This window comes from Miniopterus natalensis, chromosome 12 (genome assembly GCF_054644295.1).
Source record: "Miniopterus natalensis isolate mMinNat1 chromosome 12, mMinNat1.hap1, whole genome shotgun sequence".
Classification (NCBI taxonomy): Eukaryota; Metazoa; Chordata; class Mammalia; order Chiroptera; family Miniopteridae; genus Miniopterus; species Miniopterus natalensis.
In genome coordinates this window covers 62,186,885-62,204,955 of record NC_142092.1, presented here as the reverse complement: position 1 = coordinate 62,204,955, position 18,071 = coordinate 62,186,885, and the positions used below count along the sequence as shown (strand labels likewise).

Sequence of the window (18,071 nt, the reverse complement as noted above, 5' to 3'; positions counted from 1 at the left end):
CACCCATGACAACATTCTTAAGAGACAGGGCCTGATCATTTGAACTGGTTGGTGCTGCATATTACGGGGCTATCGCAAGAGGTCCTTGAATGTCCACTTTCTGTCTTCAGAGAGGTAAGAGTTATGGTGATCTAGTCTGCAAAGGAGCGTAATGCCGGCCTCTGGCAACATTTCAAGCCTTCACTAAGCCTTCACTGGGGCACTTCTTTGCCTTGGCCCTTGATTGGCATGTGCTCATCCCATCCGTTGTCATGATGGTAAATGTTTAACGATTGGCTTTCCAATGAAAATAAGCCATGATTTGTAATGTTTACTAATTTTGTTGGTATAAATACCCTCATAATAGCCAACTCCCAAGCTATCTACCTGGCATAACTGAACAAAGAATTGGGAAGACATGATAGCAATCAACTCTCCTGAGTCCATACGAGCCAGCTCCAGCACACTATGGATCCAATTCCGTAACCTGGCCCATGAGTGGTCCTAATTGTCAAAATCCCTGGAGAAGCATGCCTGGGCAGGGCTATGGTGCATCCATGCATCATGACAATTATATATTCCTCAGAAGAGGTACCTCCCCACTTTCCTCCTTTCCCCCCTCAGTTGGGAGGAGCGACCCTCCCATTGACACATCCAATAAAGCTTTTATGGCATGATGAGCCATGCTTGGACTCCGTGACTCTGTTCAACACTATACATCCCACCCACAGAAGAAGGGGCTCGGGGATTTAGTTTTCTCATGATTTCTCCCAAATTCTAATTCCTGATGAACGGCGGAAGAGCAGATGCCCAGCTTGGATGTTCCCGCAAACCATGGGACAGATGTGAAGGGCAGTTTCCCTGTTTCAGTGGCCGCAGTAGGCTTCCCAAGTCCTCGGTGGTTCACAGTCCTCAGGTCCTTATCTCTAGGAGTTCTCTTTGTTTTACCTTTTCAATAGCCTCCCCTGCACTCCCCTTGGCCTCTTCTTCTGGCTCACGCGCAGCTCATTCTCTACATAACAGCACAACCACGCTGCTCTCTGGTTTCTGGAATCACTCCAAACTCCCCTCCTCCGGTTTTCAGTCCTGAAGTTCCCTCGGCTAAAGCACCCTTCCTACGCATGCTCCCCACCGATCACATGAGGCTCAGCTGAAAGGACATCTCCATGATGTAGCTCCTGAAATCCCCATCTAGAACATATTTCTCCCTGTTCTCCGGGCACGAGGCACTGTATTAGTGCCTGCTCTTGATTTATGCCATATTGTGTCTCTTATAATAGCTGTATATGAGCATATCTGTTTTATCCCTGCGAAAATGTGAAATCCACCAAGGCAGGAACATTGTCCAATGTGCCAGTGATTTCTCGTAGCACTTAACACAGAGACTTATGAGTTCTGGAATTAAGAAAATCTTCCTTGAATTGAATCTAATGAATTGAAGTCAATTTTGCAAAGTGGGTCTGAGTCAAGCCCCATGGAAATCTATGCAGGGATCTTATGTGCCCATGTCTGCTCTTTACTTGTAGATAGTCCCGTCCATTTATGCTCTGAGTGAGATATAACAACAGTAGGGCGCTTTGCTGGGTGGGCATTGGGGTGGGGGAAGGATACAAGGGTGAATTAGATATAGTCCTTGGCTTTAAGGAGGTTACACTTTAGCAGATAGGCAAGTTTTTAAACAACTGATTTTAATCAATAGAGAACTCTGATGATACTGTGGAAGTCATCCATTCACCAAGAAGAAATGAAAGATGATTAAGTTAATAGAATTTTGGAAGGTAAATAATTAATGAAGGAACGCATTTGAGGTGGAGGGAAGAGACAGAAACTTAGTCAGGAGGTAAGCGTGTTTGGGGACAGTGTGAATATGGGCAGAGTGGAGAATGCAGAGGTGGCTGAATGGAAGGGTGAGACCAGAGCATCCTAGAGGCCCAGGGACTGGCTAGTGGGCAGTTCTTGGTGATCCGATTCCTCTAGAGCTGGGATATATTTAATCGGAAGAAGAAACTAAATAATGGCCTATAAAATTGCTTCAGGGAGCATGGGGAGGGAAAGTTCCTTCCTTCCTTCCTTCCTTCCTTCCTCCCTCCCTCCCTCTCTCCCTTCCTTCCTCCCTCCCTCCCTCTCTCCTTCCTTCCTTCCTTCCTTCCTTCCTTCCTTCCTTCCTTCCTTCCTTCCTTCCTTCCAGACTGGAGATGGTGAGTCAGGAATGCCTCTAGGAAGAAGGATATTTAGGTTGAATTAAATGAAAGTAAAAATAATCAATAGAGTAAAAGGGGAAGAAAGCTATTTCAGGGGCGAAGACACAGCCCGTGAGAGGGGTGGAACCCTGAGAGGGCATGGTGTCTTCAGGGTGTGGCAGGTACTGTTGTTCCTGGAGCCCTGGGCACCCAGCAAACAGGGGCAGGAGATGAGGTGACATAAGTGAGAGAGGTTCTGCCAAACAATTAAATTAACAGAGAGAGTGGCTGGGCCTTTTACTGCTTGTGTAGAAATGAGAGGACTACTTGGGGGGGAGAGTGATTAGAGCCTTGCTACTCAAGGGTAATCTTTAAGCCAGAAGCATCAGCGATAGCTGGCAGCTCGTTAGAAATGCAGAACCTCAGGCCCTGCTCTGGACCTGCTGAGGCTTGAGAAACAGTGGTGACAAGCACAGAACTACTGAGTTTGAATCCGGCTCTGCCATCTGTTGGGGTATAACTCTGGTCCTCTCACCTTTCTTCTCTGGGCAGCAATATCCTCAGCAATAAAGTCGAGAAGGTCAGTGGATTCTATTGACATTTGCAGCTGTAAGGTGTGTGTGTGTGCCTGTGTGAGCGTGAATGTGTTTAATTCTAGGGGATATTGGGGGAAGAGCTGATTATTTTCAAATCTGGCTAACACATGCCTGCTCCCTGGATGACCCACTATTTGGAATTATGCCCTTAAGCCTGTGGCTGAAGGAAAAGATCATTAGAAACCACAGACGTGCTCCTGAAGGCTGATTAGCAGCAGAAACCAGGTCAGACCCTCAGCACTCGGCACTCAGCACTCGCCTGGCTGGGGTTTCGTGGAGGGGGGCAAAGCATAGGATCACCCCTGTTCCCTCCCACCAGTAGCGTTGCCTCCTTTTTAAGGAAAGAAAGAAAATGCAGCAGCACCCACGGGACCAGATCCAGAGGCAGATGATTCTACAAGGTTTCCCTGGCTATAGGGTGAGAAAAATCCAGAACGTGTGTATGTGCGTGTGTGTGTGTGTCAAGAGTCGCGGGGTACTTCTTAGGGTGACGGTGCCTTAAAGCCCAAGTGTCTGAATGGGGAGAAAGAAGAGGGGCCACCTGCTCGAAGGGTACACTAGAGCTGCACTGCATTTTCCAAACAGCTTCCCCAGCAGGCCTATGTAAAGGCTACAAAAATGTGTCTGAACTGGTTCCCAACTAAACAATACCAGAGAACGGAGGTTAGAAAGCAAAACCATGGCCCCACACTGCAGAGACACAGGGCTAGCCTGGAGGAGCCCTCTCCTTACTTCTGGACTCCTGCCCACAGAGGAGGGGGCGAGAGCATGGACTGAGGGGGCACTGGGCCGCCGAGACCCCTCGGCTCCGCGCAGAGGCAGGCCCAGGGCATCCATGCCCTGAGTTTTCCAGGAAAGATCACTGGGCTCTTGTTAACAGAGAGAGAGGAATGAGAAAATAGACCAACACAGATGGCAGGAAGGAGCAGAGGGCTGGCAGGGAGCAAGGAGAGCTGGACTTCCAGCACCAGCTCTTTTCTCACTTGCTTTGTGACCATGGCAAGTCTCTTCTTCCTGGCTCCTGTTTCCCTGTTTGTGGACATTAAGAACTGCCACTTACTGAGCAACAGCTATGACTAGGGTATTGTCCATTTACCATAAAGAAGACAGTGTCTACTGGGTTTAAAGGTCACCCGTATGTTGCTGATTCACAGATTTCTGTCTCCAGCTAAGATCTCTTCCTTGTATTCAACTTTTGGACCCGGACGCCCATGTTCCTTCTCTACTGGATGTTCAGAAGTCATCTTGAACTTGCATTCAAAACAGCTCCTGTGCTATCCCTCACCTCAACCCTGACCCTCCTCTGGCACCTCCTGGCTCCGTAGTGGTAAATCCATCCATCCCGCTGCTCAGGCAGAACAGTTTGGAATCGCCTTTGATTCCGCTTTCTCACCTCCCATATCCAGTAACAAATTCTGTCAACTCTATGCTCTAAAATATCCGGAATTGGATTTTTTCTTACATCTGCTCCCCTAACCCCCTTGGCCCAAGCCACTACCAACTCCTGCCTAGATTAGAATCATAGTGTCCTTGAGTGGCCCTAAGTCAACTGGCCACAAAACAGCCAGAGCAATGCCATCAATCCAACTGGTGCTTAAACTGTGTGCTGCCATTGGCTGGCAGGGGAGAAAGTTCTCAGAAAACCACTTGTCAATCGCTCAAAAGCCATGATTCTTCAGGTAGGAGCACAGACCATCCCCCAACCCACAGCCTCCCTCCCTCTGCCCCCAGCCCCACCGCATGGCTCACCGGTTTCTGGGTCGCAGAGCTGCTCACAGGCATCTGTTGTCCTCTGTCCGCAGAGGTCCCTCACCCATGGGGAGGTGGCGTTGATCTGGTAATACAGGGACAGCTTGGCGGGGTTTAGCCAGTCGGAGATGTCCAGGTAGCTCCCTTCGCTCACCACAAAGCTGCTCCCTACAGATAAACAGAGAGGAAGACAGCTACTTTCTCTCTGGTTTCAAGTACAGATGTGCTTCCTGCTGAACCGCAGGCCAGGAACACCGACAGGTACATACAAGTCACCGCCCTCCCCACATATACCAAAGGTCCCTGTTCTCACTTGTCTGCACACATTCACAAAGCATTTACAATGTTCCAATCATGGGGTCAGCGGCCAGTAGAGACAGAGACAAATCAGACACGAGAGACAGTTCAACTTAGGGATTAAGTCAGGCCCTGCGTCTGAGTGAGGCTTGGGTTCAAATCCTTCATCCAGCCCTACCAGCCATGGATTTGCAGAGAGTCACTCAATGCCTCTGGGCCTTGATTACCTCATCTGTAAATGGAAATATTAATGGAACCAGCCTCATAGGGTTACTGTGAGAAGGAAATAAGTTAATGTAGATAAAGCACTTTGCCAGTATCTGACTTGTCCTAGTAAAGAATGATTCAATATTAAAATTTAAAAGAAAAGGAATGTTAATGTCTCCGTCATCTAGGCATCTCCTCTGGAGCAGGGGTCACTGATTTCCACAGGGGCCAGGTGGGTGGGTCGATGGGAGAGACCAGCTGAGTGTAAGGGAAATAAATAGCATAGCTTCCAGGCTTCCAGGCTTAGCTTGGTGTTTGTTTGTTTGTTTGTTTGTTTGTTTTTATTAGGCAGAGAGATTCAAAGATATCTCTAGCACCTCTAAGAAAAAGAGCAGCACCTGTACAATGAAAATGCCTTGGTGCTAGGAAACAACAGGGGAAGGTGGAGCTTGGGGTGAACAGGGCACTGCAGGTTCTACACAAAGGAAGCTGCAACCTGGCTGCAGCCAGCTCTTGCCAAGTGGCCAGCGGTGGCAGGTCTTCAGATTTTCTTCAGGAGAGACTGAAAATTCAGACTTTTATTGTAATCAACCAGTTTTTGAACAATCGCTTAAATTTGTTATTGAAAGTTTGTGTAGGCCAATCTAAAGACCCTGGCTTGCTTTGCAATTTACGTTCCAAAACATTCCCCTTTAACACACACACACATGTATATACATATGTAAGCACATATACATATATGCATATGTGTGTATATATATGCACACCTATATGGATTACATACATATATGCACATGCATATATTCTCTGGGAGGCAAGGAACTGACACCCACTCGGGATGGCTGCATACAGGGTGTAAATGGTAGTGCATGTATTTAGCGATATACCAAAAGAAAAATTTTACAGGGAGAACAAAAGGTTCAGATAGGACCAGACTCCACAAAGCTGGCCTTAGAGAGCGGTTCTGGATTTCTGCAGATCTAGGGATCTCGGCGGCAGGAGACCTTATATCATTTCATAACTAACATGCCTCGGCTTCTCTCCTGCATGTTCTCCCTTCCTCGCTGTCCACCAACAAAACCTTTCCATGTTTGCCATTCAAATTGCCGAAGGAAGGACTCAGTAAGGAGGCATCACAGGGGCTGGAGAACAGCCTCTGGGTCGGGTCGGTCACATCACACGCAGCTGGCTGGCCGACGGCTCGGCTCCCTCGGCTCCGGTGCCCTGCGTGGCCCAGTGGGCAATGGCCAGAGACGCGGGATCCCATCAGACCTTCCCCGGCTGCCCTGAGGATCTAAGATTCCCTGCCAGGGGCATGGCAGGCAATGCTCTTTCCTGGCTCACACAGGTGCCATGGTTTCTGTCACCCTGCAGACTAAGTTCTTCAGAAAAGCGCAGTGCAGCTTTGGGTGAGAAGGAAAGAGGAGTCTCCGGGAAAGCAGGGGTACATAGCATCAGGCTCGGAGATAAGAAAATGACCGTATTTGAAGCGGGCCTTGAAATCTTTGGCAGCCAAACAAGAAAGAAGAAGTCTGCTGGATCCCATATTTCAGGTTTCTGGCAAGGGAAGATATGCAAATCTACCCGCAAAGCCGTATTTTCCCCTTTGGAGCTCAGCCCGAGCAGAAACATGTCGCATGGGTCCTCGTGTAGGACGCCGAACGTCACTATCGACTACAGAATTTTCTTTTAAAAAGCACAGTCATGCTGTTTAAATGGGGGAATTTTTGTATTTATTCTCACTGAAGGCTGAGGGATGGATATTGAATTCTGTCCCAGGGCTGCGTTGGGCTAATCCCACTACTTGGGGAAAGCTACAATGAGCGGCAAAGAGAAAGGAGGCAGCGAGACGTGCATTCGGGCCTCCACGCTGCTGTTCGCCAGCTCTGGGAACCTGGGCAAGGAAAGCATCCCTCGGTCATCTCGTGGGAAAAGGGGGAATGGGAATTCCCTCTTCACGGGGTTAATATAAAGATTAAATGAGACAGTGCATTTCTCGTAGGTCTGATTCCCCAGAAAACAGACTCAAAGGCAGGGGGCCGTGGAGGCGCCCCCTTGCAAAAGGTTGAGCACAGTGGGGCTGGACAAAGAGAGAAGTAGGATTGAAATACAGTTGCAGCAAAGACCCCAGCTCATCTCCTAGGGAGCTCTGGAGCTGGGGTGGGCCTTCAGATTTTTCAAAATCGAGACAAGAACGTCAGGCCATTGTCCCTCAGCACTAGCCAGTCACAGGCTGTGGGCTATCCCCAGGGAAGAGACATAATTTGGGCAAAGTGGTCCCTTTCCACGGAGGACATTTCTGCAAGAAAGACTTGGAGTGAGTGGTCAACCACCAACAATCCTGGCAGCCGGGAAAAAGAGTTCTAACGAGAGATTTGGACACAGCACATCTCCATATGATATTCACAATATGTGAAGTCCCTGGCATATAGTGAAAACTCACAGGAGCTATTCTGACTACCATTTGGATTTCTTACAAACTTGGACACTCTGAATTCAATACCAATTAACAGATCTCTCTCAAGTATGAGAAATGTGGGTTTCTTTGGAAGGGACTAACTCCTCAACTTCCTCAAAAAGATACTCTAACAAGGTCTACGGTTGCTTTCATGGCAGAAGAGAGTGACGATCCTTTGAACACCCTCTCTGTCCCAGTCCCTGGGCTGAATGTGTCCTACGTCCTGTTGACTAGTCCTTACAAGAGCCTTGCATGATAAATATTTTTCCATTTTACATAAGGTAATCTGAGGCTCAGAGAGAAGCTGATTTAACCAAATTCGTACAACTAGTAAGTGGCCATGGTAGAAACTGAACCCAGGTTGTTCAGCATCCGGAGTTGGGACCCGCCCATTGCTCTGGGCCGTCTTGAGAATCTGGGGCTTTGGTTGGGTTCTCAACAGAACCTTCTGTGGAACTCCCACTCCTCTGCATCCCCCTTTGGTGCATATCCTATCGCGTGGGAGGGCTTTTGCTTTCTCTGATAGACTGTGATTTCCTACAGGGAAGAGGTCATGAGTTATTCATGAGTCCTCCTCAATCAAGCCCTCAGTAAAATGTCTGGCACACACTGGAAGTTGAGTGAGTGTCTGCGGAGTGAATTAATGAAATCAAAGTTCCATGCCTGACTAGAGGGAAGCTCGACTCCCTTCGTCATGAGATTGTGAAGCAGAAATGCCTCCATGCGGCTCCCAAAGTTTAATTCACTTCATCCTGTGACAGCCAGAATACAAAATCAGCCCTTCAGAGTCTCCCCTGTTCCAAACCGAAACCTGAACTTCACTATCGTGGCTCCTGAGCTCTCACTCACCTGATGGGCTTGTGATGTGGACAATTAAGGTGGAGATGCTGGAGGGACGCGGCGTGACAAGGCAAGGCTACAGGGCGCAGGGATGGCACATCAGATGGTGAAAGGGGGTAACTGTGAAAATATAGTCCCCGAGGCTCCATTCAAGGAATAGGCAGAGAATAAGACTGACTCTGTCACGAAAGGGGTGGACTACCAAGGGGGAGCGAATGTGTCCCTAGACAGCTGCAGCACAACTGAGCGCGGGGTGCGAACCGCCTGAAGAAAGGGGGGCGGAGAGGCACCTCTGCAATGCTGGTCTAGACGCTGGGCCTTGAAGGACACGAAGGAGTAAAACAAGCGAGGCAAACATGGAGGTGGCATTTGTATCTTAAGGCTCGCCTTCAGGCTTGCTCACGGTGCTCTTAATCTCTCTAATACTTAGGACGTATTCCACTCAACTCATAGCTATATGCTCCATGTTGCAGAATCATCCATCTATCCACCCACCCACCCATCCATCCATCCATCCGTCTGTCCGTCTGTCCATCCATCCATCCGTCCATCCATATAGTCTTCTTTTAACAAAAAGGAGACCTACTATGTGCTGCGCCCTGCCCCAGTGTCTGGATGATCGCAGGAGGAAAATACAGTGTCTGCCCATTGAGAACTGAAGGTTCAAGAAGGGACTTCAGAGGTGCCAACTCTACGGGGAAGGGCGAGTACTTCTTATCCCCCTTTCTTGCCCCCTCATCTAGAGCGCACATTTCTTGAAGGTAAAGGCCATGCTTTATTTTACTCTGCAGTCTCCATCGTGCTTAGGGTGTAGCAGATGTTCAGGAGACGTTGAGGGATGTGTGTGTGTGTGTGTGTGTGTGTGTGTGTGTGTGTGTGAGAGAGAGAGAGAGAGAGGGAGCTAAGGTTAAATAGTGGCAGGCATGCAACTCTCTCTGGCTAAATTCGAGCATTACTCTGGGAATAAATACATAGGAAATGAATAAAAATGCATTATTCCATGTGTCTCATATTTCTCTAGTTTTCCAACAGACCCCTGTTTTATTTTCTTGGTGGAAAGTTCCCACCTTTTTCTGGGAGCTCTGAGATTTCTTCTTTGTGCTCAAGTCAATCTCCCCAGAGAGTGAGGACTCTGAAACGAACCTTTGCCAAAATCTCAACTTTAAAATGTCATGTTTCCTTATTTTTTTTAAAAAAACATATATCTATATCTATATATATTCTCCCACTGGCTTGTGGGACTATACATCATCTAATTAGCCAAATGGATTTTCAGTTCAGCCCAATCATTTCCTTATCTACATCTGAAGCTCGGCGTTGCTCAGGGGACTGCACCGGCGCGGAGGTCCTCATTAACCCTGATCTTCAATTACATTGATTATAAGCCCGCTCCTGTAATTGTGCGGCATAGATCAGGGGTGAGCTGGGGAGCTCAGGCCACTCCGGAGTGTTCTCTAAAAGCCAGAGGCACAACGGTCCCCAAAGAAACAGAAAGCTACAGAGGAGAACTGAAAGTACCACGGAAGGAGGTACCACCAGACAAAATGCCTTGAGAGCCAGACGGAGGCTCTACCCCCTTCATGACACCCTGAATCGTGCCGCGGGCCTCTGAGAGCTACGGACAGAGGCTTCAGAGGAGTCTCCGGACACGGTGCTGAGCGGGGAGCGGAGGAATGGAAGGTTATGCACAGGACTGAAAGACGGTCTTCACAAGGGAAGCTCGGGGGAATTATTTTGGCCAAAAGTACTTCTTTCGTCCTGGCTCAGTTGGTTGGAGCGTCTTCCAGGACCCCGGAAGGTGGTGGGTTTGACTCCCGGTCAAGGCACATGCCCAGGTTCCCGTCCGCTGCCTGGCCTGGTTCCAAGCATGTCCAGCGTCACTGGGTGAGAGAGGGAGCGGCGGCAAATGAGGATGGACGTGCAGTCCTGGTGACGGGTGCGAAGGAAATGCAAGTGACAAGGCAAAACAAGGCAGCAGTCCAGTGGCTTTTTAAAAGAGGGTCCACGCATTCCTGCTATGCCGATTCTCGTCTTATCCCAGCAGCATCTCCTCTGATCTTCACAAGGCCCCGGGTGAGCTGGGTGGGGAGGGACGAGGGGTCCCACTTCAAGATGTGCCGCAGGCGTTCGGCAGCATTGCCGAGGCCCTAGGAGAATGCTTGGCACCTAAGTGCGTAATGCACGCACGCAACGTGTGGCTAAGGCTGGACCGGCTGACGGGGTTGACCAATGAATGAACGCACAGCGTGACTTTCTGGATCCACCAACTGAACTGCGTCCCCTGCCCTGTTCCCGCTGCTCGGGGTCCACCCTCCTCTATAAAGGACACTTGTTTTTACCTTTCCGAAAACATCTGCACAAACGTCAGGGGCTTTTTGGCAAAGACGGCTCACAACTGTGAGCCCTGAGAATAATCATATTAGCAACACCTCCTGGATCTGTTTCATTAATACATCGTGGGTTCAATGTCAACTCACCACACTAGGCCCCGGGGCCTGCCGGCTTTTGTGTCTCTCACCGCTGCGCACGTGTGTGTGCGTGTGTGTGTGCGCACGTGTGTGCACGCGCCTGTGTTCCTTTCTCTCTAGATCTTTAGCCTCCCATTCTCCTCTCTTTCATCCAGAAATAAATTAGGCGGGAAAAACACAGGCCCTGGGATGGGCAAACCTGGATTCAGAAAGTGCCCTTACCACTTATTATATGGGAATGCCCTTGAGAAATGCTTACTATTTCTCTTCTTTTAAAAGAGAATGAATGGGACCTTGCAGCCTTTGCATTGAATATTAAAGGCGACTGGGTGGGAACCTGACTTATTGGATGTGCCGACCAAATGGTTTTGTTTTTTTTTTTTACAGCTGTTATTAATCTAATTGACCCTAGAAATAGCTCTGGAGGGCAAGTGTTACTTTTATACTCATTTTATGGAAAAGGAAGTTCAAGAAGGTTAAAGATTCATGTTTTAAATGGCACAGCTAGGAAGTTGATTCCAAATAAGAACTCGGGCTGCCTGTCTCTGCGTCTGGCGCTCAGTCTGCAACACCGGCTGCCTCCGGTTCCTCCCGCTTCAGGGAAAGCGCATGCACACTGGTAAAGGGTGTGTGCGCGTGTGTGTGCGTGTTTGGCGCCTGTTGATATCCATCTCCGGTTACTTCTCTAAGCACTCAGCTTCTCATGGTGGCTGAAGCATAAATCAGACCATGGTAAGAGTGTGTGACAGAGAGGGAGAGAAATGGCAGAGGGAAGGTGACATAATATTGTAATTCAATACTTAATGTCTCCAAAGACATGTAATACATCCTCATGACATTTCCAGAAGATATTTTCTGGAAACTGGACTATAATTCAAATTAATGCGAAGCCTAAATCTAATTGTTTTATGATGCTACCAAGGACTACGCGGGGGCAAAGCTTCCAAAAATCAGAGGTTTCAAGTTATGTGGATGGAACAGGTTTCACTGCCTGGCGCAGATGAGAACAGCTGCCGAAATGTTCTGATATTGGTACCTGGAGCAACATAATAAAGGAGGTTTTGCAGCTCTGCCACGGTGCAGCACTCGTGGCAATCAGCCCTTCACCAGCCAAACCCTGCTCTGAATTCCGGGAAAGGTAAGGAGAGAAAGGTGAGAGTTTTATCCGAGGGCCAAATGAAGGTCTATGAGGCTCCGACAGGATGCAGGAGGCTGAGGCCCGAGTTTCTGCTCTATGAGACCTGAAGGGTGAATTTTTCATTCTGCTTCCAGAGAGGCTGGTGGGGTGTAGCTCGCAGGCACCAGGCTCTAGAGCCAGACAGGACTGGTTGGAACCCCAACCCCGCCCCTTACGAGCTGGCCAACTTTACGCCCAGTACTTGACTTTGTGAGCCTCGGGGCCCCTCTTCTATAGAGCGGGGACACTAATGCCTGTCCCCTCTCCTGTGCACAAAGGCACACTGAGGTGGTCGGCGAGGAAGGCACATTGCCCAAGAATAATAGGATCTTATCTGAGGTTTCAAACGAACAGCCAGCAGATGAGGGTATGTGTGTGTGTGTGTGTGTGTGTGTGTGTAGGACGAGCGACAATTCTGGAAGGATTTCCTCTAACAGACTAGAACCAGGAATACAAAAGAAGGAAGGCACATTTAAGACTTACTTCACTCACTCCTGCACTACTTTTGTAATGAGACCACTGCTGCTGCTCCTGGTGCTCCTACTGCTCTTACTGTTAGTATGGTTCCAACAACTTCACAGGGCTTGGGGAGGAACACAGGATAGAATATACATAAAGTTATTGTACTGAGTCACACATAGCAGGTGGCTGGATGTGCCTGTTATTTCTTTCTTTGTCCCTGAGACCTCGGGAATATGTTCTCCCTCTCTTGGGACAGGACAGGCGTTGGTGGGAGAAAGGCAGCCCTGGACTAAATGCCCCTGCTACTTCCTCCCATGGGTGCCACTCCCCGCCCACCCTCCTGCCTTTGCTCTGGCTGTTTCCATATTTCTGGGGCATCTTCCTCCCCATACTTATCCTCCCAGACCCAGCCAGCAAAAGGCAGCCCTGTCCTTCCCTGGTCCTCTCACCTGGAGTGGCCTGTACCCCTGCTGTCCCCAAAGGCCTGGCATATGTGCCGCTCTGCTTACATCAGGGTCAGTACTAATGCACAGCAGTGTGGTGCACACTGTCCGAGTATCCCCCACGTGGCAAGGTGTGGGGCACGCTGAATTACTGACGTCGATTGACCTTGGAGGAGAGTGAGCTTTCTGAGGGACAGCCCATGTCTAACCCATTTTCAGTTTGTTGTTTCTTAGCACAGTATTTGGCACTTAGCAGGCAATGAGAAAATAGGATGGATGGATGGATGGATGGATGGATGGATGGATGGATGGATGGATGGATGGATGGATGGGGTGGATGGATGGATGGATAAGTGGATGGATGGATGGATGGATGGATGGATGGATGGATGGATGGATGGATGGATGGATGGATGGATGGATGATGGATGGATAAGTGGATGGATGGATGGATGGATGGATGGATGGATGGGGTGGATGGATGGATGGATAAGTGGATGGATGGATGGATGGATGGATGGATGGATGGATGGATGGATGGATGGATGGATGGATGGATGGATGGATGGATGGATGGATGGATGGATAAGTGGATGGATGGATGGATGGATGGATGGATGGATGGATGGATGGATGGATGGATGGATGGATAAGTGGATGGATGGATGGATGGATGGATGGATGGATGGATGGATGGATGGATGGATGGATAAGTGGATGGATGGATGGATGGATGGATGGATGGATGGATGGATGGATGGATAAGTGGATGGTGGATGGATGGATGGATGGATGGATGGATGGATGGATGGATGGATGGATGGATAAGTGGGTGGATGGATGGATGGATGGATGGATGGATGGATGGGTGGATGGAGAGACAAATGATGCTTTCCGCTATTTGAAGATTGCTGCCTTAGTGCTATCAAATGGAAAGAAAAGAAGGGATCCACACAGTCCTCTCCCCTCACTCTCCAACAGTGCTTCAAATTTCACCTGAGCCGCACTAATGAGCCTCAGTCACAGGCAAGCTCTGTTCAATACTTAAGACACCGTGTATCACCTTTAGATTAAATCTCACTTCATCCTCACAGCATAAGGTATTAGAGGTTCTAGAGTGAGAAAGATCTTGCTTGGCAATTGTGTGACTTTGAGCAAACTTATCTCCTTCTTTGGAACTCAGTTTCCTCATTAAAAAATTGAGAAAAAGAACAGTTGTTACCTCCAGGGCTATTGTCAGGAAGAAATAAGTTAATGAATGTAACATATCTTCCTGAGTGGTGAGCAAATGGACAATATTCTGTCTATACGCACGTGTGCCCCATAGTTATCATCACTCCCCCCTCATAAATGAAGATATTGAGGGCAGTAAAGATGTTTGTTGCCCAAGTTGCACACCATTATTTGATTACAAACCTGGGACTAGAGTCCAGATGTCCTTTCTGTCAGCAGGCTGGTGGTGTGTTTAAGTCTGAATGTATTTTTCTGTACAGTTGACAAACGATCATCCAGCACCATACATATGCCAGGCCCGGTTGTGAGAACTGGGCATTCAGCAGGAAACAAAAAAGACACAACCCTATAGCACTTGGATGCAGAGAGTATATAATGCCAGGTAGGAGATGGACATTAAACAAGTAAATGCACCAACATTTATATCACTACAAATAAGGACTGCTGTGAGTACCCAATGGGGGTGTATGTGTGGGTCTGTGTGTGTGTGTGTGTGTGTGTGTGTGTGTGTGTTGGTGTGGAGATGGAAGGGAGGTAGAATCGATGAAATCATGTTCCTTGAAAATAAAATGGTATATGTGATGTTTCTGAGATAGAAAATATGTTGGGTTCTGTTTTCAGTTGGAACCACCATTATAGAGCCTGATGTTAACTGAATTTGCTGTATATTTATGCTTTTGCTTTCAAATTTAATTGTCCTTTCTGGGCCATTAAGTATCTGAAAGAGCAGTTAAATGCTCAAACCATGATCTTGTGAATCCAAACCAAACTCCGAGGTACAGTTTCACAATTTACACAACAGGAAGGGGCAGTAGCAGAGCCACATAAAAACCCGAACATAAACTAACATAATTTTGCTTTTGCAAAGAACTCATGCTTGCTGTTGTTAAATTCATTTAGATGATGAGGCCCTTTTGTATTTTTATAGAGAGAGAGTCTAGTGCAGTGTTTAAGAGCCGAAATATGGAGTCAGGCAGCTGGTATTTATGTGCTGACCCTGCCACAAACTACCCGAGTGATAATGACCCAGTTAAATGGGCCTTGGTTTCTCAGCTATAAAACTGTAGATAATCATCTCATAGGAATGTGGGAGGCAATGTATGTAAACTACAGTTCTGTTGTTTCAAATTACTCACTTTTAATGTAAATGAGGTAACATAGATAAAGTATTTAAAACAGTACCTGGCACATAATAAATGCTTAATAAGCGTTAGTGATTCTTAGATTATTTCTAACTACACATATTTGAGAATCCTATTGTGAAATACAAGGGAATGCTGTCTTGTTCAAATAAAATTTGGCAAAAACAAACACAATAACCCAGATTCCTGCTTAAGCAACATATTAGCTTTGGAAATAACAGTGCAAACAAAAGCTCACTCTGCGACTCATTTCTGTTTTCCTAACTGCCTGCTCTCGCCCTGGACCTCGGCCAGGAGTCAGTCTTTAGCCACCCCATGGACACACACACACACCGGCCTGTGCACCGACATAAACAAGCACACACAGCCCTGTTGCTTCTCAGGGCTGCAAAGAATGACATTAAAAGTGAGGGATATGAAACAACTGAAATTTAATTAGAAACAAAATTAAAAGTTGTTCCAAGCCTGGCTTCAGCCAGCAAGACTCAGAGGAAATTAGTGAGAGCTGCTAATAGCTGGATGCAATTCATGAGCGTCTATGAAGAGGGAGGCAGAGGAACAAAGCCGCGCACTCCTCAGCTGAAACAATTAAAGATCTCTTCTGAGAAATACTCACCAGCGGTATCCCAGGGCAAAAAGGAACATCATTTGCTGCTGGGTTGCTTTTCTGACTTTCTCTTTTCCATTATGGGAAAGTGCCCTGAGATTCCCCCAAGTAGCATCTTCTATGGCAAAGAGAGGGGCACTGATTCTGAAAACCAGACTTAAATGAGCGGCAGGTGGGGGCGAACTCCTTTTAAAAAATAATCGCCACTCCCTGCCTGAAAATCTACCTTACCTTCGAAATTTCAAATACTCGGGCTGCTAAGTAAAAGTCCAATCCCGCTCAAATTATGGACCTCAGCTCATGAGCCAGCAAGTGTCGGCTGAGGATTGGGGACTGGGTGGTGGGAAGACTGAATGAGCTGGTTTCTGGGGTGTCACCGCGGGGGGAACCGGAGTGGGCAGTGGGCTGTGTCCGAGACGGAGCACAGAGGCAGGTCTAGGAGAGGCCAGCCTGCCCCTGGACCTCAGGGCAGAGGGAGGGAAGCAAAAGCGACATGAGCCACCGCAAGACACAGGACAGGAGCTGAGGGCAACGAGTGAGGGTGCGGGAAGCGGGGGAAGGAGGCGGGGAGAAGCGGTTAAAGCTGGGATGCTGAAGCTCCCTGAGCGTCAACCAGCTGGAAGTGGGATGTCTTTTCTTTCCTTTACAGGGAAAGGCCGTGGTGTTGATTGCATAATGCTACACAAAGGAAGAACCGGCAGCTTGGGCTGCAGAAACCCCAACTCCCCAACCCGGGTTCGAGGCGGGTTTTTCAAGGCTTGGGGAGAATGGGTATGCAGAAGCGCGGGCTGGGCAAGTTTTAATGGGAGGACCTTGGAGCTTGGCCCTTACACTAAGGGGTGTTGGCGCGGCATCTTCGCAGGCAAAGGACCCTTCGCTTCTGAAAGGCTTCCAGTGTCCAAGTTCGGGTTGTGTCCCGGTCCTTTGGTGCTGTGTGTGTTGGGGGTGGGCGGTGGGCAAGGGGCCGGGGACAGATCACTTTCTCCACCCTCTGTCCAGGCCCCAGTACTGCAGAGAGACATCACCTGAAACACTATTCAAATGAGCAGCCCTCAGAGATTGGGTGAATTAATTTAGCTCACAGAACACAGTGGCATCTCTTCCTAATAATTTTCATCCAGGCAGGATTGGTAAAGGTCCTAGTTCTCCATGTTCCTCAAAGTTGCTTGCATTTGTCTTTTTTTTTTTTTCCTACAGAGCCAAGAGGCAGGCATCTGAGTCTTGATTGCACGTAAGAAAGCTGGCACATGAGCGGAATAGTAACAATAGCCGGCCCTCGAGTGTGTTTACCACGGGCCAGGCTCTTGCATTGAACATCAAGGGAGTCTTCACAGTCTGGTCCGGAGGGCATTGGCGTCTCTGTTTCAGGAGACGGAGCTGCACCATGGGGAAGGTGGGGTTAGGCTTTAAACCCACGCATTCTGGTGTCGGTGTTCATGCTCTTAACCCCACACCCCACTGGGCAAAAGTGTTTTTATTTTGATATCTGGAGTCACCACCCTCTCAGGGATTCCAGGAGGCTTAAGCTAAGTAATCTTTGTTTTTTAGTTTGTTTTTAATTGATTTTAGAGAGAGAGGAAGGGGGTGAGGGGGAGAGAGAGAGAGAAAAACATGGATGAGAGTGAAACATCCACTGGCTGCCTCCTGCACACCCCCTACTGGGATCCAGCCTGCATCCTGGGCATGTGCCCTGACTGGGAATTGAACTGGGGACCTCTTGGTGGCTGGGACAATGCCCAACCAACTGAGCCACATTGGACAGGCAAGCCAAGTAGTCTTTGACCCCTTCCCCTTCTCCGCCCCTCCTTACAATTAGTTGCTAAATTTCCTTGGTTCTAGCTCTACAGGAACTCCCTTTATCTTCATTCACACTTCTAATGCCTTTGTTCGAACATTATCACGTAGACTAAATGTCACAGCCCCCTAACAGGCTCCTTGCCTTGCCCCCGCAAACTCACCTTCTATCCTATGCTCGGTCAGTCCCCCAATCCTTCCTGAAGGCTGGATGTGCACTGCAGATTTCACAGGCACAAGGCAGCTACCCTCCCTGCCCTTAAGGGCTCAAAGGAGCATTGGCAGGGGCTGTTTGTTTACTGCGTGTTGACCAGTGCCAAGCACTGGCCAAGTGCACCCTAGGCAATCATTCAGTTGCCCTTAGAGGTGGTTTATTGTTATCTTGCCATTTCACCGGTGACCAGACTGAGGCTTAGAGATGAAATACTAGCTCAATGCT

General features: G+C 48.4%; 1 protein-coding gene across 2 annotated transcripts in view; it reads right to left on the bottom strand.

Moving 5' to 3' along the window:
• The window catches only part of ASTN2 (astrotactin 2), a 694,472-nt gene that overhangs the window by 385,299 nt on the left and 291,102 nt on the right, over positions 1-18,071 (bottom strand). For both annotated transcript variants that reach the window (XM_087822856.1, XM_087822857.1), the window contains exon 7: positions 4,505-4,672. In XM_087822856.1, coding sequence (XP_087678982.1) covers positions 4,505-4,672 — 168 coding nt within the window. The remainder of the gene's footprint in view (positions 1-4,504; positions 4,673-18,071) is intronic.